General features: G+C 44.5%; 1 protein-coding gene across 3 annotated transcripts in view; it reads right to left on the bottom strand.

The window, feature by feature from the left end:
* GSK3B (glycogen synthase kinase 3 beta) overlaps nt 1-25,866 on the bottom strand; it is a 242,558-nt gene that overhangs the window by 52,905 nt on the left and 163,787 nt on the right. For all 3 annotated transcript variants that reach the window (XM_019548715.1, XM_019548717.1, XM_019548716.1), the window contains exon 7: nt 13,573-13,670. In XM_019548715.1, coding sequence (XP_019404260.1) covers nt 13,573-13,670 — 98 coding nt within the window. The remainder of the gene's footprint in view (nt 1-13,572; nt 13,671-25,866) is intronic.

The raw sequence follows: 25,866 nt of genomic DNA, 5'->3' as shown, positions 1-25,866 counted from the left end.
TGAAGTGGCATGACCTATATAATCAGATTTGATTTGTCTCTACTAGAGAAACTTGAGATATAAAAATTTGCTGAGACTGCATTGCAATCTTCAATCTGGTATCAATTATAAGTTTTATTTTCTGCAACAGGCTGAGGCAAATGTTCATAATCCACTAGGAGCTGTGTGAACAAAGAGCAGGCATGCAGATTTTAGGCTTGTTACTTCCTCCTGAAGTCTGCCCCCGATCAACCAATTCTCTACACAAGGGTTGATGTTTATGGTCCATGCTTTCAGGTGCACTGCTATCACCACCAGGCTTTTTGTGAAGACTCCTGGTGTTCAAAATACAGCAGCCTGTACTAGTAATGACTTCATCCCATTGCGAACCTCAAATACTTCCCTGCAAATCAGGTGCATGGCAATGCAGATGCATCTTGTACATGGGAAGTCACAAACTAGATCCCCAAGGCAGTACTGTATATGTATTTATTCAGTCTTTGGTTCTATGATAGGAATAAGACATACTTTCTTATTCAAAATAAGGACTTATCAGAAATAAAGGTCCCTTTACTTCCATCTCCCTTAGTGGCTCCTAAATAAAACATTAAGGCTCCTTCTCTTTGGAGCAGGCTGTTATGAGAAAGGTTCCTAATGAGGGACAAATAAAGAAGTAAAGTACTGAAGACAACAGACAGCAATATGCGATAATACTCACCATCAACTTGTCTGTTGCTATAATGGACTAGCCCTGGAGAAAAGGGCAAGATGACACCAAGCTTTCAATTGGTTCCAGTATGGTTCTAAAGGCTTCCATGCAACCTGCTGCTTCTGTGATGGGAGAATGACACACTGGATGCCTCCCCCAATGTCAGGGTCTTTTCCTTTGCAGTACTTGGTTTATGGCTACTCTATGAATATGACAGCATCACCTAGATGAGTTGGTATTTGTATGGTTTTCAGTAAGGAGCTGGGGTAAAGATCCCCAAGAGACTGTAACATGGGTTCAAGTGCATCAGAGAATGCTTCTGAGCCTGTAGAGCACAGTCTCTTAAGGAACCAGCCCTTTCTTGGCAACTTACATTTATGCTAACATTGGGCATCCCACAGAAACATATTCTTGGTGATGGCCATGGCCTCCTGATCTCCTGAGTGTGATGGAGGCCATCCACAACCAATTGCAGAGGGCTGTTCTGGCCACTTTGCTCCTTTATGTCATCTTCCAAAATTCTATAGGAGCAGCAGCAGACAGGAAAACTCTTGCGGGAGAAAAACTGTATTTTGTAAACGGGGTTTAATAGTTTACACAACAGAGAGGTGTAAAGAGAAAGAAATTTATCTCATGTCCAACATCTACATAAAAAGGGACTGAAGTCATGGACATTTCTCTTGTCATTTGGAATGGATGTCATGGCTCATGATCCAGCTGGGGATGAGGATGTTATTCTCTACTTCCTTAACATGAGATGGATCAGCTGAGAAGCTGGTTCTCTGCACAGCCAACAGGGCCAAGAGCCATGCTGTGAGGGTGTTGTTCATGTTGAAGTGCCATTTACTTTCTGTCCTATTTGCCAGACCTCCCTCTAGACCTCTGCAATCTTCCCTGTGAAATTATTGTCTTGTGACCTAAAGTCACAAGACACTTAACACTGACAAAAATGAACAAAGTGATTAGGAGGAGGTGAAATATACCTCCTTAAGCAGTGTGGTTTCAGTGCCAGCTACTGCTTTGGTTCAGTTGGTTTCTTTAATTCCTTCACTGAGGTATAGATTTACTAAAATGATCCAAACTGGCCCATAAGAACTACACACCACAAGATCATCAAGTGAATGCAGCCTCCTGTACTTTTATGCTGTGACAAATACAGGTCTGCAGAGGGGACTGTTCCAAGGTTAAAGCAGAGTCAAAAGGGTTACTGGGAGAAAGACTGACATCTAGTCTAAGATGAAAAAATATCTCAGGTCTTATGGGTGGAGTGCAAAGACTCATTAAGTGGAGAAGGGCAGGGTCTGTAGTTTCTGTACATTACATGAAACAGTAAACAGTGAAAACATACCTAAGGAAAAGCACAGGTACTAGTCACAGGTGCTAGGTTCTTCTGGAATAAAGAATGCCAAGATCCTGCCAGAATATCTGTGCTCTGCTATATTATAAGTAACTGCTCTGCTAAATTGAACATTGGCTTCACATTTGGTAGGCAGGCTGACTGGTTAGCTGGGGGAAAAGAGCACAGCTGCCTGTTTGATTCCTGATGAAATTCCAAATACTGTTGTAACAAGGACAGAGATAAGCCACCACAGCTTCAGGTGAGATTAAGGCAGGATAATGACAACATGGCAGCCCTTTGAAGTACCACTGAACCAGTGCTAATGGAGAACTGATGGAAGAACAATTTTGCAGTGCTGGTTCCCAAGATGCTCTCAAATCACAGAATCAAGGAAAAAATAAGTTGGGGAATGTTAGCTTTCAACAGCTCTAAACCCTATAAACCAGGGGTTTTCAGCCACTTATGGCCTCAGCGGGTACTCGCTAATTGGCCGATCAGCAACCGGTGTTGGCGGGGAAGAGTCCCCTGCAGCTGCTGGGGGACCCCTCTCCCCACGCATCTGGCCACTGGGGGACTCCTGCCTTCTCGACCAGCCACCGGGGTACAATGGCCCAAAAGCTTGAAAACTCCTCCTGTAAATTACCCCCAAACCAAGCCCCAAAAATCCATGTCTAACTACTCTGTTCAATCATAGTATCATAGAAAATTAAGGTTGGACAGGGCCTCAGGTGGGTACCTAGTCCAGTCTTCTGCTCAAAACAAGGCCATCCCCAAGTAGATCATCCCAGTCAAGGATTTGTCTAGGTAGGTCTTAAAAATCTTCAAGAATGCAGATTCCACCACCTCTCTGAGTAACCTGTTCCAGTGTTTTACTACCCTCCGAGTGAGAAAGTTAGAACAGCACTTTTCAAGCAAGTCACATAGTGCTGACTCCCCACTCTTGTTTTCAGTTGGTAATGCAGGTACCTAGATGTTCACTGGAGAGTAGAGGCATTAAAGAAAAGAAATCAACATGACTGCCCTTACTATAGACTGCTGCTGCATAGACAAGGGGGAGAAGAAACAAATAAAATCAGACATGAAACTCACTGTGACAGCAGTGTAAAATACATATACATTTTTCAAACATCACAGGTTCACAGAGCTGTGGAAACCTGCCTCCAGACCAACTGGAAATGTACAACTGCAAACACAGTGGATGTCAAATGAGAGACAAAAGAAACTGATCAATCTAATTTACCACCAATGACTGGAAAGGTAAGCTACCCATGCCATCCAGACTGCTGAAATGGCTTTGTAAGCTTCCCGTTCTTCACTGATACCAGCACATTGCCTGTGCCTCCTGATCTCAGTCTGGGAAAAGGTGGGCTAGAAATAAAGTTAGGCACATCTAGAAATACAGAAGAGAAATCTTACTGTAAGAATAGTGGAGTGGGAGTCAGGATTACTGAAGTCTATACTGGTTCTATTACTGATTCATTGTAAGAACTTGAGCATGTCACTTCACTAATCTGTGTCTCAGTTTCTTACCCTGAACTTTCTCTTCAGTGTCTGTTGGCTGATACAAGTAGTTGTCTGGACAAGTTTTAAGCCTACTGTGTTTACTATTCTGTCTAGTATAGTCTGGACTTGCCCACTAGACCCAGCACTATTCTCATAGCTATACTCTAACGTGTCAACTCTGCCACCTCTCAGGCTGCTTTGCTTTCTAATAGCCAAACTCTTATAAAGAAACCCTCAGCATTGCAAGGCAGACAAGGTGTCTAATTCACTGTTCTGTGTACACAAAGTTACTTCCCATCTACAAGGCTACTTTTGTGTAACCTTCATCAGCCCACAGTTTTAGGCCAATGATAGGATGTATGCCATTCAACATTCACCTCAGATCTTGACATCAGAGCAGCAGTACACACTCTCCTGCACATTACTATACTGAATCAGATTAGTAATACATCCCACTGATATTCTCTCTTTGGCATTGACTGTTACCCAAGTGTTTCAAAAGAAGATACAACTATTGTGGACATCATGGAATCCATTTCAGAAAGATTTTCCATAGTTTATTTTTACTACGCAATGTAACTGGGACTATTCTAGCATAAACCTTGCTTGGCAGTGATGAGATCTGGAGTGCCCGTGTTCTTTTCAGCCTTTCCTGTTCACAATTTTTCCTCAAAGGCAGAAGAGGAATGAATGCTTCCTGCTGCAGAGTAGGGAATATTTGTGTCTGATTTAAACTGCTGATATTTCCCTCATCTCTTGCCATTACTCTCGTTCTGTTTACAGTCAACATTTCTTTCTCCTTCAACTGAAAGTGCCTCTCCCCACTTGTCAGTACAATGCTCCAAATGTTTGCTGTTCTATTGATAGCTTTTGTAATGTTTTATTGTACCCCCTCAGTCCCAACTTCTTCCTGCATATTAGCTTATCACGAATGCTAGCTAAATCTTCCAGTCTTTCCTCCAATTCAGACTCTGCTTGCCTTAAGACTGATTATGCAGTCTCTGCCTGCTAAGTGAATTCTGGTTAATTGATCACTTCTTGGGGAATGCAAATAATGACCAATTACCCAGTATCAACCAATTACCAAGTGCTGAATATTTCCTAACACTTTCTGGTCACCCAGGTGAAGAAGCAGAGTAGAGCTGGGAGCAGGAATAGCCAGGTCCTGCACTCCATCAGCTGCACCAGTCTGTGAGAAGAGGAAATATCTAACCTAAACTTCCCTTGCAGCAAGGAGCTATGGTCTCAAGTTGCAGCAAGGGAAGTTTAGGTTAGATATTAGAAAGAACCCCGTCACTAGGAGGGTAGTAAAACACTAGAACAGGTTACCCAGAGAGGTGGTGGAAGCTCCATCCTTGGAGGATTTTTTTAAGATCCAGCTAGACAAAACCTTGGCTGGAATGAATTAACTGGGGACAGTCCTGCTTTGAGCAGGGGGTTGGATTAGATGCTCTCCTGAGGTCACTTCCAACCCTAATTTTCTATAATTCTATGGAAGGAGGGGAGCAAGGTGGCCTGGGCTGGAGAAATGAACTATCCCCACAGGGAAAGGGCAGAGCAAGGCCCCAGTAGGAGGGGAGTGAGGAAAAATGCATGCAACCCCTGACACTAATGAAGGAGCTAGGAGACTACACCAGTTCTTACTAATGGATACTAGTTGCCAGACCACAGTTCCCTGTAAAGCCCACCCCAGTGAACAACTCAAGAGATCCAGATGGCCTACACCTAGCCCAAGAAGACCTTGACTGCAGGATCTCAATATGTTCCCTTTTTGAGGCACCCTATCTTGCCCCTGTGACCTCATGCCCTCCCCACATCCATGCCTATGCCCGGTGGGGCTGCTTTTGGATTCTGCCCCTTTGACAGTCATACCACCATACCAAGGTGATGTTCCAATCTCGAACCTACTCACTCTATAGGGAAGAGTTTTAGAAGTGTACCTCTTCCAGGTGGGGGCAGGGTTGGGACCACCAGCAATGTGCTCCATACGATAAGCAACCATCTTGAGCAATCATCCTTGCTTACTGCTGCTTTGTGATGAATTGTACAGGAGCCAGAGTGATGAGTTAGCCCAAGTGTTTGGAATGTAAACCCTATGGATGCTGGCAGGGAATCAGAGCAACAGTTAGTTAAACCATAGTACCTAATTAACCAAGTTAACTGTCTGTTGATACAAATCTTCAAGTGATAAGAGAACATGGTGTACCTTGATTTTTAAGTCCCATTTTAAATATAATCAAACTTCTGAAAACAGCAACACAAATTTTCCTGCACAACTCCATCCATCAGTCTGTTTCTCTCAACAGGAGACTGGCCCTAGATAAAAGCCACTCAGAATTCTGGTTGAGCTTTAGGAAAATACATGTGTGTATATATGGCTCCAGCTTTCATTCCCTATTCAATCATCTTCAACAGCTTTCTAAAACAAGACTTTTGTCATGATAGCAGAAGCTTTTCCATTGGTCAGGAAAAACACTTATCTTCTTCAGGAAGCTAGGAGTAGGTCGGGGGAAAAAAAGACCATGTGGGAATGGCTTCCCCAAAGAGGTTCTTAACAGGTGAGATTAGAAAACCAAGCAGGAGCCAGAATTATCAAGAAAAAAATAAGTTGGGTAATGTTATCTTTCAATAGCTCTTAATCCTATATAATATCCACAAATCAAGGGCTCATCCCCAAAAATACATTTCTGACTACTATGTTCAACAGTTGGGGCAGAAACCAGAGGGTATTTGCAATCAACTGTCTGCATAACACAGAAAGTATAAGAACCAACATTCTTCAGAAGGATAGATGGCCTCCTTAAATATTAAATAACATACTTTTAAAACACAGTCAAAGTAGAACTACCATTCTCAGGCTGTGGCCTATAAAGAGCTTTGCCAGTGGTCCACAGAAAAAGGGCTGGTCAAGTATTTGTGCCTTCTCTAATTTCCAGGTGCCACCTTGCATTAAAAATAAATATTTTAATATTAGTTTTCTGTCTGAGGAGTGACAAACAAAAGGGGAGGTGGCATTTATTCTATACAAATCTCTCAGTTCTGTACCACAATTAGACTCCATTTCTTTAGCATGCCCAAGCTCATGTTGGCCATTCCTATGCTATGGAATACTCAAATGGTTATAGCTGCATTTGGTTGCAGAATCTGTAGGTCAGGGGTGGGCAATTATTTTGGGCAGAGGGCCGCTTACTGAGTTTTAGCAAGCCATCGAGGGCCGCATGACAGGCAGCCCGGGGCAGATGAATATTAATTTTCTAAATTTTTTAGGGGCCCTGCGGGCCAGACAGAATGGCCTGGCAGGCCGCATCCAACCCACAGGCCGCATTTTGCCCAGCCCTGCTCTAGGTTCTCCTAGTCTAGTCTGCTCAGGAAAACACAGTCAAAAAGCACTCTGATGCTTTCTTTACACAAAGGGGGAAAAAAGTGACCAATCAATTTTCCTTTTCAATTACTGGTTACTTTCAGTCATAAAATATTTCTACCAACAGCACCCAGGTGATCCATTCATTCATTGCTGGTGGATACGTAGTGATACAGTGGGACAGCTACTGTCAAGTGTTGGAGTGGAGAATTTAGGAGTTTGGGTGCTGCTTCTACCTTAAATTTCAATTAAATTTTGTCCTGACCCTCCAGGACAGAGGAAATGCATCCTGTCCCTTGTGCCAGAAGTCTCAAAAACTCCTCCAATACCCCAAATCCCAAACTGGTTTATAGACCTTCCTGAGTTCCAAAAGCCTTTAATGCTCACTACTTCAGCCAGCTAAAATGGGCACATTTCTCATCCTTTTTCCCTGTCAGCTTCCTTGTACTTATGAACGTGGCCAATATAAATTTCCACAGTACAACATACACCAGAAACTCTTACAGGAAAATATTCTAAATTTGCAATTTACGTTTCATTTTCTTGGTCCCAAAGCGCTTCTGGAATCTGCCTTTAAGTTTCCTTGGTAAAAAGCATCATGAGACCAGAATAACATTCATGGCATCTGCTCGTTCAGTGTCACTCTACAACACACTTCCTTTCAGGATTCTATATGCCTCCTCTCCTCACCAGAGGCTTAACAACGAGTTTCTGCACCTCATGTGGCGGTGGCAGCTGTCATTCTTATACTCCCTCTAAATTAGCATGCAGAGTGAGGGACCTGGTTGCCCACTCCTTGATACATTCCTGCTCCTCACTGGTGATGAATTCACACCTTTCTCTCCTTCACCAACCTGTTCGAATCTGTGTTCTTAGACTGTCACAGAACGTTCCATCTAGCACTATCCTGAAAGTACTGCTCTTTAGATACCTACTTGCTATCGTGTCTTTTCAGGTAAGGAGTTTACCACACAGTAGAGTGCATCTCATCTTTAATGGACAAATATACCTTTTTATTCAGGGAGCTGTACGCCTATTTATAGTTTTCACTTCCTACGATCTGATCATTTAGGATTTCCTCGTGCACAAGTCAGTCAGAGAAGTGCTTCAGGAACCTACTTCTGCTGAGCTAAAAAACTAATCTCAAATCTTGTTCACTGAAAGTATACACTCTGCCTGCTACAAGGGAGAGAAACATTAGCACTGATGCTCCATCTTTTGCTGTTATACAAGGGAACACATTGCACCAAAAATCACTCTGGGATCCTAAAATGGTCACAAATGCCAATACCTGCAATTTTAAATCTCATCCAAAATAAATAAATCCAGTACTCGGAAAAGCACTGAACCACACTGGGATGGCTGATTTAAGCAGTAACTGAAAAAGAAAACTACTCCTTATGTAATCACTAACACTACCTTCATAGCTTTCATAGACATTAGGGCTGGAAGGGACATCAGAGGATCATTGAGTCCAGCCTCCTGCCCCAGGGGCAGGAAGTTAGCTGGGGTCAAAGGATCCTAGCAAGATAAACATCCAAATTTCTCTTGACGGCGTTCAAAGTAGGTGCTTGAACCACCTCTGGCAGCAGGCTATTCCAGACCTTGGGGGCTTGGACAGTAAAGAAGTTCTTCCTTATGCCCAGCCTGAAACGGTCTTGGAGGAGTTTATAACCATTTGACCTTGTCATCCCTTGGGGCACTCTGGTGAACAGACGTTCCCCAGGATCCTGGTGAAGACCCCTGATAAAAACTTATAGGTGGCCATCAGATTGCCCCTGAGCCTGCATTTTTCCAGGCTGAGGAACCCCATTGCTCTCAGCCTGTTGTCATAAGATCTGTTTTCCTGACCTTTGATCATGCACGTGGCTCTGGACTCTCTGAAGCTTCTCCGCATCCTTTTTGAATTGTGGAGCCCAAAACTGGATGTAGTAGTCCAGATGCAGCCTCACCATGGCTGAGAACAATGGGAGAATGACATCCTGGGATAGCTTGAGAAGCATCTATGGATGCAAGCCAGCGTTTTGCTCGCTTTATGAGCAGCAGCATCACACTGAAGGCTCATGTTCATCTTGTGGTCAATTGTGACCCCCAAGTCCCAGGCTCTCATGTTCTCCTTCTAAGTTTCTCATTTAAGTACTGGTCCCATTTGAACCTACATTAACTTGTGAAATCTAAACATGATCAAAGGCTAATAGACTACAGGTCAGCACACAAATCTGCTCCCAGCAGCATTTTAATTTTTCTAGTTAGAGTCCAGGTAGCAATAGGTGTTGCTACCTATACTAAAGTTACCTGATGATAGCTCATTGTTTTCACTTTCTTTTTCAAGTGTTAAAACTATAGTTTGGGCTAAAGTTTTGCCCACAGTGGGCATCTCCCTCAGACTAAACAATTATACAAAGTTTTGGTCAAAGATGTTGATGGTTTCTCAGATTGAGGACTGGGAGGAGATGCGACAAATTTTGCCCGTGTTGAAAATAAAAATTCTTAAGATCTTTTCTTCATAGTGCTCTGATTTCCATACATGTTGGAACAGATGCTTGAAACTTGTCTTGGATAGTGGCTTGCAAAGAATGCCCCTATTGCCATACCTGTGAAAGTCTGCCCCAGCCTGATCAAGGCTTTGTAGTTTGGGTTGTCTCGATTGTCGTCCAAGGGCATGACCACAGCTTGTGAGGACATGCCAAACCAAGAGTCAACTAGACAGCTTAGGCATTAACCAAACACAGAGTCAGTGCTGGCAGCATATAGTTCAAGAGAGGCTTGAAACCTACCCAGGACCCTGGAAAAATGCTCCAACTGCTAGACCACACCAAACTGTGCTGTGGTCACTCCAATTATCACCTGACTGAACTTTCTGGTTTTTGCTCAGGCAAGACTCCATGAGCCTTAAAAACGAGACAGTATAGGTACAGAGAAATAGTTAGCCATGTTAGTCTGAAGTACGGCAGAAGGCAGGGTAGATTTACACCCTATGGACTAATTCAGAGAGGCATAAGCTTTTGTAAAACCACAGCTTCCTCTGTCAGATGCTATGAAGAGACTTCAGGAAGCAGAGTGGGATTAAAATACAAAGGGTAGGGAAGGGGGCAGGAAAAAGGAAGGGGATACTGCTGAGAAAAGGCAAGGTGGATAGGAGAGAGAAAAACAAAGCAATTAACTCGTTGAGAGATGAAGGAGTTATAAAACCTAATCTAAGTAATGAGATAAGAATCCATAGTCTTGGGTTAGACCATATTTAACACAATCCAGCCTGTGCATAAATTTTTGTTCTTCACCCTCCCATTCAAGTTCGTATTTTTTAAAGTTTTGTTGTCTAAGAACATCTATGAGATCAATGAGGGAATGTCCAGGAAGGTCAAAGTGTTCTGCCACAGCTTGCATCTCTTTCTGGAATTGATACCAGATAGGTATTCATTCATTCTTTCATGCAGGGATCGCCTCAGCTGTTCAGTGTAGACAGCATAGGGGCAATGTAAGCAGGTGATGGCATTGGTAGAGAAGCAGGTGAATGAATCTCAGAAGTTATAATCAGTTCCTTTTATTTGGTCCTGTGGCCTATGCTGATGTGGGGGCACAGCTTGCACCTGGGTCTGGACTTGGTGAGGAGTTAGGCAGTCTGTTACTGAAGAAATGCTGGGGGGGGGGCCATGACAAGACAAATTTGTTCCTCATAGGTACTCTGAGATGGTAGTCATTTCCCGAGGGGTCAGAAGTCATACTAAAGTGTTCAAGATGAGGAATGCAGGTGGCAACCAAAGGGACTCTGCTGTCTTTGTCCCAGGCCTGGTATTGTATCTGGTCGCTATAAGGTCTGAGTCAGGTCGTCAGATTTGAGTGGCTATAGTTTTAGGATTGTCCTGTCAGTGTAGGAGTCCCTGGCTCCAGAGCCTTAAGATGTACCTTCCAGTCAGTGTGATCAGAGCAGATACAGCTGTAATGTAGAGCTTGATAGATGTAGTGCTTAGGATGAGAGCTGCTGACATGGAGGCAGCTGTAGCAGTAGATTGGTTTCCAATATAAACATGGTGATGATATGGCCATTGCAAAAATTTCATAATGATGTCCAAAAAAGAAACGTTCTGGGTGGAGTGTTCCAGAGTCGATTTGAAGGAAGGGTGGATGCTGATGAAGTCTTGGTAGAATTTCTCTAGAGGACCCCGCCCCGTGTGTCCATATGATAATGTCATCAGTGTACCATAGGTATAACAAGGGGAATGGAGGCCAACCGTGGAAGAAGGGGACTGCAACGTCTGTCAAATACATTACTCCACTGGGGGGCCATAAGTATGCCCATGGCAGTGCTATTTGTTTGTAGGTACAGCAAGTCTTCAAACCTAAAGTAGCTGTGTGTGAGGACAAAGCGGAAGACTGACTGAAACAGAAGCAGTGTCCTTGTCAGGGATAATGTTCTGTATGGTGTATAATCAGTCCTCATGGGAGATGCTGATGTACAAAGATGTAACATCCATGGTAACTAATATGGTGGTAGCTGAAGTTCATCAGCAGAGGCTAGTTTCTTTAGAAAATCTGTGGTATTTTTCAAATAGCTGGCAGCTCCCAGAGTGTAGGGGAATAGCACTGAGTCAACACAACCAGTGTGCGCACACATGCATGCACCCCCCCCCCCACCATACATGCACATACATTTCTTCAATTTGACCACCAAAGCTCTCCCTGCACCATGGTCTGGAAGCTAACAAATGCGATCCAGCCCAAGAGTAAAGGGACTTAAAAGGACTTCACTTGTAGTTGCTGCTATGGGTAAAGGCGAGACTGTGATGAGTGAGATTGGGACTGGGACTTGGAGCAGGAAACCTATTTCTTTGGAGCACCAGGGTCAAAGAGCTGGCATCAGGCTGTACAAAGAGACTGGGACAAGAAATCAGAGAGTGCACTAGGGAAAGGAGACAGAAGTAGGATGAGAAGTTGCAGAGGGAGACCAGAAGCCACACGAGAGTGTGGGGAGATCAAAAGGAGTCAACTGGGGAGAGTTCACTGTTGTCCAGTGTGAGCAGCAGAGATGAGGACTGCATAAATGAGGACTAAGGGAAGGAATAGGCTAGAAGTAATAGCACAGAAGGGGCTAGACGTGGAAGGGAAGAGCCAGAATGTGTCCATGGGCACATGGAAAGTTTCTAGACTCTCAGGTCTTGCTATTCCTCTGCTTGTAACCAGTAGGTGCAGTAGGAAGAGGAGAAGGGGGTAAAGATTCCGGACATGCCCTGTTCACCCTTACTCTCAGCATCCACTTTCCACCATTTTGAGGAAGCATACTGGTCTAGATGGATCTCTGGCTTGACCTAGTAAATGGCAGTTCTTATACATCTCTGACCTACTAGAAAACATGGAAGTCTTCAAGAGCTGGCCCATGGGGAGCTGTAAGCCTTATCAAGTACCCTATTAGCACAAGTGCATATAAAGGTTCTACCACTTTGGGTAAATCATTTGAATATCAATGCAATGTTGCACACAGAATTTTGTTTCTTTACTTTGCTTTTTAAAATACCTAGAAAGTCCCACACACCCCCTACCCCAGCTACATAAAATAATCTAATAGGTAGTTCAAAGTCAAGCACTGACAGTTATGAAATGTCAAAATTAAAGATGCCTTTGAAGCCATTTTTAGTCTTTTACATTCACACTGTTACCCTCAATAATTAAATGACTGCATTTTACTGATTTCCATAGGAACCCTTCCTCTTTCAGTGTCCAGCGTGAACAGGTCATGGATGTGACTTGGGACTGTTTGAGGATGGAAGCTGTCGGCTGTAAGACCTGTACCTTTGACTACAGAAGGGAAAACTATGCAGTGAAGGAGGCAGGGACTGCAGGAAGAAAAGGGATGGCCTGTTGGTTAAGGCAGCTGAATAGCAAACTAGATTCTGTCCCTGTTTCTGCCACAGTTCCTGTATGATGCTTGACAAGTTGCTTGAGCCACAAACTTTTTACATGTGATCAGTACTGGCATGATTTGTTTTCTGAGTACTCAACATGAGTCTTAGGAGTCTAATTAAACAGTTGCAGCTACATGTGAAGTTAATGGATGTGTGCACAAAACACAAATGATGTGATATAATTCTAAATATTTTGAAAAGTCAGGTCCTAGTTATTCATTCAAAGTGATCACCACAAATCAGTGGATATTGTTAATGTTTGCCCTGATTCCTCATGTAAAATGGGAATACTAACCCATTCCTCACTTCAAAGGTGACAAGAAAATTTTCATGCTCAAGAAGACCCGAATACTAATCATGGGTGCCCAGAAATACCTCCAAAGAAATTTTCAATTCCATCTCCATGCAGGGTATAACCAGTATTAAGCAAACACCACAGGGCTAGGCACTGAACAATAAAAACACCACAACCATATCAAACAGCTATGCATTAAATGCTCATCATTTTGTGTACTGAACAAGGAAGGGGGCCTGTGGAAAAAGATCATATAATAAAAGACTATCACAATGCATGGGCACAAAAGGGGGACAAATTAATGTTGCACAGCCAACGTGAATTCTAGCATTTTCTGACTTTTGAGGGGTTGACATTGCAACATACTTCTAATAGGGCTTCTGTGCATCTGAATACCTGTACCATACCAGGGTGAAAGGAACCTGCATTTTCACATCTATGTTCAAGGAGTGATGTGTTAACCCAAGACCTCCTTGAATTCCATACCTTGATTATTTCCACCAACTGATCCACACCACTGTCACCTGGAAAGATTGGCTGTCCTAGTAACAGTTCAGCCAATACACAGCCTGCTGACCACACATCTGAAAAGAAAAGGGAGGAAAAAAACTGGTTTCAGAAGTAGGCTTGTACACGAGGTTAGTTACAAAACATAAAATCCAGCACATTTTATTTCTCTCTCCCACAAAGTGTTTGCTGATGTGCAGTACATATAAAAGAAATAAAGATCATTCATCTCCCAGGTCGTGCAAATCTAAGAGCATGTCACCATAGTGAAAAGCAGTCCTGCACAGGGGTACATGAGCAAGCTTGAACACCTCTACAGCGTGCTGCAATTATGCCATCTAGACATGCCCTAAGCACTACTATAAGAACCAAAGATATTATATATCTAACATCACCCTCATTTAAAAATATTAGAACAGGCAAAAACATGGACCTGATACAAACATACACACACACAAGGATCAAAATCATCAACTGAAATTATTCGATATCCTGTCCTGTTTTATAACATGACTAAAGAAATGTGCATCTGTGGGACAAGTAAAGACATTTCTATTGTGGAATAGAGGGCGTTTGATGTCTTTTATCTACTGGTACAGACTCAGTGATGATCAACATATGTATAAACATTTACATATACTAAAAAGATGAATCAGACTTTCAATTACTACTGACATTAAATAACAGGAAATGTTGTTGCACAATAGCAGCAGAATTGGCCTGTTCTATCATGTAAAAATAGCTCAAAATTTGACCTACTTTGAACGGTTAAAGTTAACGATCAGCGCAGCAAAAAGAAGGTAACGCACTATAGAATTCCCACTATAACTTACTGCTTGCTAACTTCCCAGTGCAGCAAACCCCTAACATTCATATATTGGCAGCTTTCACTCTCAAAGCGATTTACAATTACTACATGAAATATTCAGATAAGAAATCTCTATATTCTAAAAGCCCCTTCAAATATATGCCGCTTCAACTTAAGTATTTTAAATCATCACAATTATTAAAAAGAATACAAGACAACATGATTACTATTTGTCTCTACTCTGGAGCTGAAATTCACCATTCAAAAGGAGTCACTTAAACTGCATTGACATTGATGCACCTGCACAGAGACAGAAAGCAAACAGGAAACCCCTGCAATTATGAACTAAAGCAAAAAAAGCTGTGGTCTCGAAATTTAGGGGTAAAGTGATGACAGGAACATCACAAAGAACAGAACAATAGGGAAAAGTTTAATTTTAAGTTTCTAAAAAAACAATGAGGATTACAAAAAAATTGGAAAAAGTATCTCCAGTCCTCCAATATCTTACTAAAGTGCACCAGTATATCAGTCCATATTGGACTGGCACCGATAAAAGGAAAACTGACATTATCAACAATCACTTTTTTTGACTAGTGTAGCGATAAGGTCAGCAATAAACGCTGCATTCATGCGTACATGAGCAGCGTTTACACAGTCAATAATGCTACCAGTCAGCTTAGAGAGCAGCATCTGGTCAGTAAGTCTGTGTGGGAGGCTGAAGGGAGGGAGATCGAGGCCCCCCATGATGCGAGAGGGAGTGGAGCAGAGGCAGGGGTTGCCCAGCCAGGGCACTGCATGGGACAAAGCCACAGGTGGCTCATCCGGGGGCGCGGGGAGGGATGGTGGCTTCCAGCCACTGCATGCACCTGTGGGAGAAGCATGGGGGACATGTGCTCTCCCTCCCCACCAGATTGGGGGGGGAGGGGCACAAGGGTAAGCTGCTTGCTGTGGGCTCAGGGCCTGGGCTGCGCCAGTTTCTCCAGGGGGGGAGGGGGCAGCTGGGCTGGGGCAAGCAGCTGTGGCACAGAGTGGAGACTACAGACACCAAAAAATTTTTATGTAGCCTCCCCATAGTTCCACCCTCTCCCAGTGTCACCACCACCTGCCCTGAGCACGGCCCCAATCCAGGCACCCTCACTGGGAAGAAGCCAGTGCAGCCCCTGGTCCCGCATCTGCAGTGGGCAGACCACCCTCACCCCCACACACAAATCCATGAGGGATATGCCCCCCCACATGCCACCCCTGGGGCTACAAGCAGGAGCAGGAAGCTACTCCCACTGCCCCAGCCCTTGGCACTCCCCAGACGAGTAGACCATGGCTCTGTCCCTCACCCTGCCCCACACCAGCTGGGCAGAGCCTGCCCCAGCCCCATTCCCTCCCTAGCCGTGGGGGCTTTGACCTCCCTCCCCACATCCCTTCCATAGATTTACTGGCTGGATACTGCTCTCCAAACTGCTAGGCTGCCTATCAGCTATCGTATTGGCTGATATGGCTGGTTAATAATTGGCCATCGGTATTGGCCAAAAATATCTTTATCAGTGCACCCCTTTATTTTACACTAATATAATACATCCTTTATCCCAGAGTGAGTTATGGACTTACACTCTTAAGTATTTAGCTCACTCTGAGAAAAATGGGAATTAGATTTATTTATACATTTTACCTTTAGTGAGTAGGCATCAACAGATGCAGTGCTGAAAGACAGCTGCCTCTGAGATGCAAAGCTGCGTGCTTCTGATCTGCTGCAACAGTATTACATATCAAATCCAAGTAGCAGGTGAAGAATCTGCCCATAGTTTGTTAAAACTGCAGCAATGCTTGCAATTTGCAACATTTAGGGTCAAGTGAATAAGCAATCAAGTTCATAAGACAGCCACTGTACCAAAATTAACTACCCACTCCCTATGAACAATGCTGGGTGGCCTTTAATGCCTGCAAAGAAAGATCAGGATTAATTTAAAACTCAGCTGAAAAATCCAACTGCATTTTTTAATTTTGCAGCTTCTTCTCTATTTCTGCTGCCAATCCTCAATACGAGATGAGAGGAAAGTTGGGTCATTCAAGGCCTGATTTCACCCAGTCCTCAAATGGGAGTCTTGCAATGTATAAATTTAGTTGGGTTCAGGAAATACAGGGCATATATTAGAGCAGGAGTGTCAAACATATGGCCTCCAGGCTCAATCTGGCCTGTGGAGCTATATGGTTTGGCCCATAGATCTGATTGACCCCACAAGCTGGAGCTAGTTTGATATACAAGCTGTACCCAGCACCATAGGCACTGCAGGCAGTACAGCAGCAGGTTGGTCTGGGGCATGTGCTGCATGTGGTGCCCTGTTGAACCAGTTAGTACTGGCTCCAGGCCTTGTCTGGATCAGACCATGCCAAAGCCAGCACATGGAGCCAGTTTGGCAGGGCAGAGCATCCAGTGTGCTGGTCAGAGACAACTGTAGCAGGATGCGGGACCTGGGTCAAATCAGCTTGTGCAGGGCCCAGCGGTGGCAGGCAGCAGCCAGACAGAGCCGGCCTGGCTCTGCAGGGCCCCCAGCAGTCGCCCCAATTTACCCCCACTAGGAATGCCTTGGGAACTGGTCCTCTGTGCAGTGGATCCAGCATGTGCTGTGTGCAGCGCATGCCAGCACTGCTTTGGGACATGCACTGTTTGCAGTGTATGGGCTGGATCCAGTGCCATGGATGCTACCCATGGCATAGGAGTCCAACACTGTACCAGCCCTGCACACTGGCTCCAGTTCATACAAGATGGCCTAAGACCCAATCTAGACAAGACCTGGAGCCTGCAGGCATCAGATGCGGACTGACAACATTCACGGACGACACTAAACTATGAGTGAAGGTGGTCACACTGGAGGACAGGCTGGGGATACAGGCTCACAAGGTGGACAGAACAAAACCTGATGGCATTCAATGTAGAGAAGTGCAGGATGCTCCACCTTGGGAAGAAAAACTGGCAGCTTACTTACAGGCTCGGCAGTGCTAAGCTCACTAGCACCATGACCGAAAGAGACTTGGGGGGTCTTCATAGTTGGTAGGGTGGGAAGGGACTGGAGCTGACCATCAAGTCCGACCCCCTGCCATGGGCAGAAAAGAGTAGTAGGGTCAAATGACCCCAGCAACGTGTTCATCCAGCCTCCTCTTAAAGACCCCCAGGGTAGGAGCCAGCACCACTTCACTTGGAAGTTGGTTCCAGATCCTAGCCGCCCTGACATTGAAGTAGCGCCTCCTGATGTCTAGCCTGAAACTACCCTCTGCCAGCTTGTGACCGTTATTTCTTCTCACTCCTGGGAGTGCTCTGGGGAACAGGGACTCCCCCAGTGCCTGCTGGTACCCCCTGACTAGTTTGTAAATGACAACTAGATCCCCCCACAGTCTTCTCTTGTGGAGGTTGAACAGGTTCAGGTCCCTTACCCTCTCCCTGTAGGTCCTGCTCTGCTGCCCCCGGATCATATGAGTGGCCCTCCTCTGGACCCTCCATGTTGTGCATATCCTTCCTGAAGTGCAGCGCCCAGAACTGGACGCAGTACTCCAACTGCAGCCTGACCAGTGTTGCATAGAGGGTGAGGATCACCTCCTTGGATCTGCTTGAGATGCATCTGTGGATGCATGACAAGGTACGGTTGGCCTTCCTGACCATATCCCCACACTGTTGGCCCATGTTCATTTCGGCATCAATAATGACTCCAAGATCCTTTTCTGCCTCTGCACCGTCTTGACTGACCACACGATGAATCTGAGCCACCAATGCAATACCATAGCCAGCAAAGCAAACCAAACTGGCATGCATCCACTGATGCATCTCAACCAAAATCAGGGATGTCATCCTCTCGCTTTGCTTGGCTTTAGTGAGGCCGCAGTTGGAGCGCTGCATCTGGTTTTGGGCCCCCTACTTCAAGAGGGACACAGACAAGTTTGAGAGAGTCCAAAGGGGAGTCACCTGCACGATCAAAGGCCAAGAGAGCAAGCCTTACAAGAATAGGCTGAGGGACATGGGTCTCTTTAGCCTGGAGAAAAGAAGGCTCAGGGGGGACTTGGTGGCAGCCTATAAGTATATAAAGGGTATGCACCAGGATCTGGGAGAACAGCCGTTCACCAGGACTCTCCAAGGGATAACAAGGTCTAATGGCCACAAACTTCTAGAAGGCCAATTTAGACTGGACTTAAGGAAAAACAGTCCAAGTGTCCAAGGTCTGGAACAGACTCCCCCTCATAGGTAGTGCAAGCACCTACTCTGGACTCATTCAGAAAACATCTGGATGCTTATCTTGCTGGGATCATTTGACTCCAGCAGACTTCCTGCCCATGGCAGGGGGGGCTGGACTCAATCTTGCGAGGTCCCTTCCAACCCCAAATGTCTATGAAATTTATGAAATACTGAAATCTGAGTGGCTAAACCAAACACTAAGGTTTGGCAGTCACAGAGAGATGGGTGCTCTGTTGTGAAGTAGGTTTACCCTTTAAGGTTCTCCAAATCAACAGTTTGTTCAATCAGTGGTTTTGATGCACTCTCAGTTTTCATACACTCTATACCAAAGGAAGACGTAAGCTGTTAATATAGTGTCATGACTAGGAAAACACCATAGATTCTCTTCAGACTCCTACCTGACTTTAACCATGCTTTCGGCTGAAGAATGTCATGAGGACAAACACCACACCCCCTCATTATGTTTAAATAAGGCAGCTTGGAAGCACACATTCACTATTTCTGCTGTTTTAAATGCTCTGTAAGGAAACCTCTTATTATCTGATATGACTCTGATCAGTCTATTATTGCTGCAACTACCAAAGATCAATTCAAGGACAGGAAGAACCCTGAGGAATACAGGTTTGTTAATTAGGAAATATTTTATTGAAAATCTTCTTTATGAATTATCTTGCTATTTAGAACACAGATTTCCATTCTCCTACAATGAAGGGGAGTAAGGACACTTCCCGTTTGAAACACCTGTCATGAAGCAAGGTTTGTTTGGTAATATTTGATATGAACAAACCTTGCAACTGTATAGCTGGTCCAATAAAAAAAAGTATTACCAAACATCTTGCTTCTCAAATTCCCCAGTCCCTAGTTACAACAATATGATTTTTAAAAGAAGTAATCCTCCATCCCTAACCATAAAACAACACTGAACATGGCACTAATTACTGCCAGAAGCAAGTAATCTGAAAACGAATTCAGTTTGCCAACAATGTACCTATCTTGCAATGAGTTTATCCTGTAAAGGGTATATGAACTGATATTGTGACTACAGCTGGTTGTAGGTTTACAAAACCTGATTTAAAAGCAAAAATATGACTATTTTCATGCATTCATGGTCACATTTATAAGAACATTAGATTCAGTAATCTCGGTCACTAAAACTTAAAGGCATTGGATGATTTATTTTATTGTGTGAAAGTAATTTAACCATGATAAATTAAGATTTATGTCGTTTGACTAAGCAATGTCAGGCAAAACATGACCTTGAAATACAAATGAATCTAAGCGTGTCTCTATTTAGCTACTTTTGCCATATAAGGCATTAACAATTGGGACTGTATGGACTATAGAGAAAAAGATACCAGCAACATTCAAGCGTTGTATTTATTGGAGAAAGATAATGCCATTCTCTGCAGACCCCTCTTAATTATTACAGTTTTTAAATTATAACAAAAGCATATGTTGCTGTCAGTCTGCATCAAAGACTAGGTACATTTGGAAATATTGCAGGAAATGTTCCACATTTACTAATTAAATCTCAAGTATGATGGTATCTTGCAACTAACAAGGAAAATGAAGTACGTTTTATTTGACAAGCACTACTGCCACTTTTAAAAACCTACCCAAACTAAATTATACACCTATAATTTCTGAACAAGCTTTTTGGTTAGATATTCCTGAGACTTTTCAAATCTGCTCTGGTCCCTAGTACAGAACGTTTTTTTTACTTTTACTTAAAGCAACAGGTTTATCACTATCAGCTGTCTGGGTTGCCAGAAATATAGTAATTTATCTCAGTCTAAGATGATTAAATTTTCTCTGTTTTGAATGCAACTCTGCCACTGAAAAATGCCAAGAAAAAGTTCAGTTTTTTCCCATTTGAGTAGGAAAGATGCGTCATGCTGGTCTGTAAAAGTTATACAGGTGAATAAGTATAGGCTAGGATGAAAGCTGTTTCTTGGTACAAAATATTTACTGTACACCTAAATATAGTCAATTTGACCAGTTTCTATTTCTGGAAGACTACAAAATTGACAATGAAGAGCAAACTTGATGTACATCAGCTTTATCCTCTCAGTTTTCCTCACCAATGTTCAGGAACTGTAAATACTGGCCAAATCACAGGGTTGTGCTTGTCATCACATATGCCATGTTCCCTATTTTCTCTTCCTGCTCCATTCTTAGAACGACTTTAATACCAGTTGATGTCAAAACTTTACCTCATACTTCACTCCTTCCAAACAGGCTCTTTTTCCCCCCTCCAAAGTAGATGCCATCATTCTCCCACATAACCTTAGTACTCTCTAGGAAAGTGACTGGGCAACTCCAAGTGACCCTTTATTTTTGGACAGACAGAACAGAAACCTGTGATACAGCCATGCCAATCAATCTTTCCCTGCCAATGGCTATTAATGCTCTCTCTGGAATGCTCTCAATTCAGTTCCTGACTTGCTGTGTATGCACAGCAGTACAAGCCTTGGCTACTCTGCAAGTAGAGAACTACGGGTCTGTGCCCAGTTCACGGTACCCTCATCTGACCTATTACAATGCACGCGAGATCACGTTGTGCCGACACAGCAGCTTTTCTCACAGTATACTCATGCGTGAACAGGACTTGCACATTCACCCTTACCCCATGACCTGACTGTTTGTGTCGCTGCATTCCAGGAAAATCCGGGCAGCAATCCCACAATGTCTCGGCAGGAGACAGAGTGCTCAGAGGGCAAGCATATAGAGCACAATCAGCAGCACATGGGGGGAAACCTTCCAGAGGGGCCAAGTGACCAGACAGCCATGCAGAAAGAGGCCTAGAAAGACACCTGCATGCATGTAGCTGAGATCTACTCTACAATGCACAAGAAAAGAAAATAGAATTCTTGTTAACTGCTTAAGCAAAGACAACCGTTTCCAGAAAAGCTGCTGGTAGAGGGAAAACCCTGCTGGCTGCCACAGTCACAGAGTATTAATAATGTGCCTGGAGAAATCAAACATTCACAGCTGGCTCAAGCTCTGGCCCAGCTCCTCAAAGCTGTTTAGAGGTCTAACTCTCGCTGACTTTAGGACCTGAGTCTCAGGAGTTAAAAAACTTCTAATAGAAGCAGCAGCAGATGCAGGATCACAGTTCTTAATCAGATTATAATAGTGCTCCCATTATCAGCCCGTTTCTTAAGTTTTTAGCTATGTTAGCAACTACAATAATTTTAAGGAGTAGATGTTACTGTCCAGCTCATTATTTAAATACTGTACTCAGGTCTGATGAATGCAGCTAACTGTAGTAACGATGAGCACCAACATGTATTATAAAATACCATTAATGTCTAGAGTCCTGTATGAAATTGAAGCTCTCACAGCCAACAGGAGCTTCCAGTACAGGAGAACTCAAATTCATTAGCTCCCTTCCACTTCCCCCACCCAGTGAAGAGGAGTGTTTGAAAACCAACCAGAGGTATATATACAACCACAGCAAACAGCTGTATGGGACTGCTGAGGCATTCAACTGAGTGGGAGGCAGTCTCTCTTGATGTTGTTTGCTGTGGCTTTTGCTGTGTGGCTTGTTCTTCATACCACATCCCACTGTGAAGTCACTGACTTGGAAACCACCCCAATACAAATGACTTGGGTTCTACCACGCAAGAACAAGCAGGAAAGAACACAGGAGAGAGTACCTTTGGTAGGCAGAGAAGATAAAGGTGACCACTGGATGGGCGAGACTGTGTGTGGTCACCTGGGCACCTTGAGACTCTGTGGCAGTAATTTTATATTGTAGTTCCATAAACCCCCCTTTAAGTCGGGCACCCTGAGGAAATTATTTGAGGGTAGGGGCAGTTCATTTTTCTCCCCTTTCTGTCAGTTAGAATGATGCAGTCGGTAATTAGCATGTAGTCTGCAAACTATACTGAAGACGGCCAGGCTCAAAAAATTTGTTGGTTACAGGACAAGACATAACTAATAGCTGAAAGGAGTATGATGTACTCCAGCTGGTCAGTTACTTCCATGCCACTGCAGAGTCACTGTACATCTGGGTCTTCATGCACTGATTCAGGGGTGATGCGTAGGGGGTGCAGGTAGGTGCATGTGCACCCCCTGCAAAAAGGCACCCCTTGAATTGCTGCTTGCCAGCCCACCAGCAGCATCTGCGGGTGCCCCCCCCTCCAGCTCCCGGCAGCACATGCCATTCATGCACTGATTCACATGCAGCACTGCAGCGGTGGTTTGAAATGCACATCTGGCCTTGGAGTGGGTCTCATGGTTACTATATTACAGCCCCATGGTACTACTATAGCTCACAAACAGCTGATGCCTCAGGGATAACTTTCGAAAAAACTATTCTTTTAACATGTTCTGGCTATGAGCTATTGACCTATTTTACTGGCTTTAATACAACATTAAGCTGACAGTTAAAAACTATACTGATGGCAGACTGAACTCCACATTCTGTCCCAGCTTCCATGGTTATGGGTTTCTACCTATGCCAGGAAGTACTGTAATACTTCACATGCATCAGAAAAAGAGGAACTGAAAAAACATTCCTACATCTGACCTGTGATTGTTTAGAAAAAGCCTTGTCATGTGGAAAGAGAGCTGGAACGAGATATGTTTTGCACCCTTAACTATAAAGACAGTCTGGTCTTGGTGGCGCTGCAGCACTGCACTCAGGTTCTGCAGAAGTGAAGAAGAGCTGGGGGCATGCACTCAAGGCCATTTAGAAGCATGCCTGTACTGTCTGCTGACGCATGCCTAATTTGCAGGCTCAGGCATGCACAAAATAAGCACGGGTAGATAGGACTTCTCTCTGTGACACTTCCTGGGCATGCACCAGAGGCTGCAAAGACAGCTGAAGCATCTGTGTTTCACCCAGACCAGGAAAATGTTTTCTATGCATTAGTAACTGTTACCATACTTAAAGTATGCTTCTGACCACCACTTAGTAAGCACAGGCTGAACGTTATCAACTGGTTATAGCAGGGGCAGGCAAAATATAACCCACAGGCCAAAGCCAGTCAACAGGCCATTCTATCCAGCCCGTGGGGCCCCTAAAAAATTTAGAAAATTAATATTAATCTGCCCCTGGCTGCCTGTCAAAGATGACAGGAGAAGGGGCAGTAGGACCCATGGGGAGCCAGAGTCAGAACTAAACAGTTGCTGCGGCGAGTCCAGTCTAGCCCTGCCCCCCTCCAACCCCCCACCCTAAGCCCCAGTCAGAAGCCTTTGCCTAGCAGGGGCTGCTGGAGGCTTCTGGCCTGGGACTGTTCCTACTTCCTAGCACCAAGGGAAATACAGATAAGAAGGAGGGGAGGGGAAGACTGTGGGCAATGGCCCCAGATCTTGAGGCCAGCAGGGCTGGCTCCTGCGGTCCTAGCACTGCTGCTAGGAACCACATGATGCTTGTGCGCAGCAGGCAAGGAAACGCCTGTGACAAGCAGGGGGAAGGTGCAGTGAGCAGGTGCACGGACTGCAGTGACAGCCGGGTGGGAGTGTGGGGCCTGCAGGTGCACCAGAACAGGAGCATGGAGCCTGGGCTGACTCCCTCCTCTCCCTGCTTCAGCAGCACAGCCCAGGTCCCATATTCCTACTGTCCTGCTCTGGGCCCCGCCGGCGCTGCACCCAGTGCACCCACATGGGACCTGTGCTCACTGTGCTCTGTGCACCTGCTCACTGCCCCTTCCCCCAGCTGCAGCCATTTCCCCACACACCGCACTCCGGCATCATATGGTTCCCAGCTGCAGCGTTGGGACATAGCGCTGAAGTGGCGGGGGTGGTGAGAAGTAGCAGAAGGGCAGCAGTGGTAGCGAGTGGGTGCACGGGGCCTGTGCCAGGGCCAGGAATGCATGGAGGCCGGGCTTGCAGGAGTACTGATGGGGGCTCTGCTTGCCACAGGAAGCAGGCTTTGGATAAACCCTCCCCGCTCTACACAAGTCACAACCCTCCCCAGCTACCCTCCCCCCCACACTCATAGCCCTCCACAAAACCCACACCCACCTGCACCCCACCTATCTACCCCCTCACAAATCCCACACCACCACATACACCCCCCCATCCACCCACACACCTATGGCCCCCCCCACAATATACAAGAGTAAAACTTAAGCTATTGCGCAATCACCTCCATGTACACTACACAAACACATGTAAATCAGGACAAAAATATTTTTGAAGTGAAATTAATGAATGTTACGGTACATGTTTTTTAAAATATAAATTGGTATTTTTCTAGTTCAGAACTGGCAAAACCCCTTGCTGAAAGGAGTAATTCTGGAGGAAAAGGGGAGGGACTTCTGGTGGCAAAGGTCAGGGGCGGGACTTCCAGTCCCAATATGGCAACCAGGGGGCAGGGCTACCTATGCAGCCCTCAACAGCTTGCCAAAACTCAGTAAGTGGCTCTCTGCCCAAAATAATTCCCTGCCCCTGCATTACAGTCACTTACAGTCTCTCTTCCCTGACTTGCCCATGGCTTCCCAGCATTTCTGAATTTACTAAAACACTGCTAAATCCCGCCTGCACTAAGCAGTATTTAGAAACTTGCTAAAATATGCTAATACTTTTAAAAATCCCCCTAATATGGGCCTGCATATGGGGTCTCGCTGTAGTCTTCAATTTAGGAACTACAGAAATTTCCAATATTATACAGTTTCAGCTCCTGCACCTCCTATTTCACCAAAGGTACAAGCAGCCCCAAGTGACCCTACCCATTCCAAAACCTCCAGTTTCCCTAACAAGTCTAGGATGTAGCTGTGCATAATCTATTAAATAAATTAAAACAATAAGTATGAAGGCAGCACAAAATAAGCCAAATTTAATAGCTAAATAAACACCAGAGGCTACAGAATGGACTATATTAATCGTTTTCATAGTTAAACATCCCACAAAGTATGCAAATCCTGCCTATAGTTTTGCCAAGAGACTGCTAAGAGCAACCACTCAATTCCTTTTGTATTCCTATTAAAAACAATTAACACAAGTCAAGGAAACAAAAAGCTGGAAAATTATGTGCGTGTGCACGTATGTGCACGTGTACTTTTCTCTCTCTCTCTTTTGCAGCATACCAAGAGCAGTATTTGAGGTGCCACTTCTAAATTCCTAGTTTAATGGTTGTTTTAAACTATCAAAAATGCCTTAGTTAGAAATCTCCTGTGCCTACTCTCAAGCTATGCAGGGAAACTATTTGGAGAGCTGGAAAACAATGTTTCATAGTTTCTAGGGTCGGAAGGGACCTGAGCAGATCATCTAGTCTGACCCCCTGCCATGGCAGGAAAGA

This window comes from Crocodylus porosus, unplaced genomic scaffold, assembly GCF_001723895.1.
Source record: "Crocodylus porosus isolate Cpor-Errol unplaced genomic scaffold, CroPor_comp1, whole genome shotgun sequence".
NCBI classification, from domain to species: domain Eukaryota; kingdom Metazoa; phylum Chordata; order Crocodylia; family Crocodylidae; genus Crocodylus; species Crocodylus porosus.
Note: the sequence above shows the minus strand (reverse complement) of the source record. Positions and strands in the feature narration are given on the sequence as shown.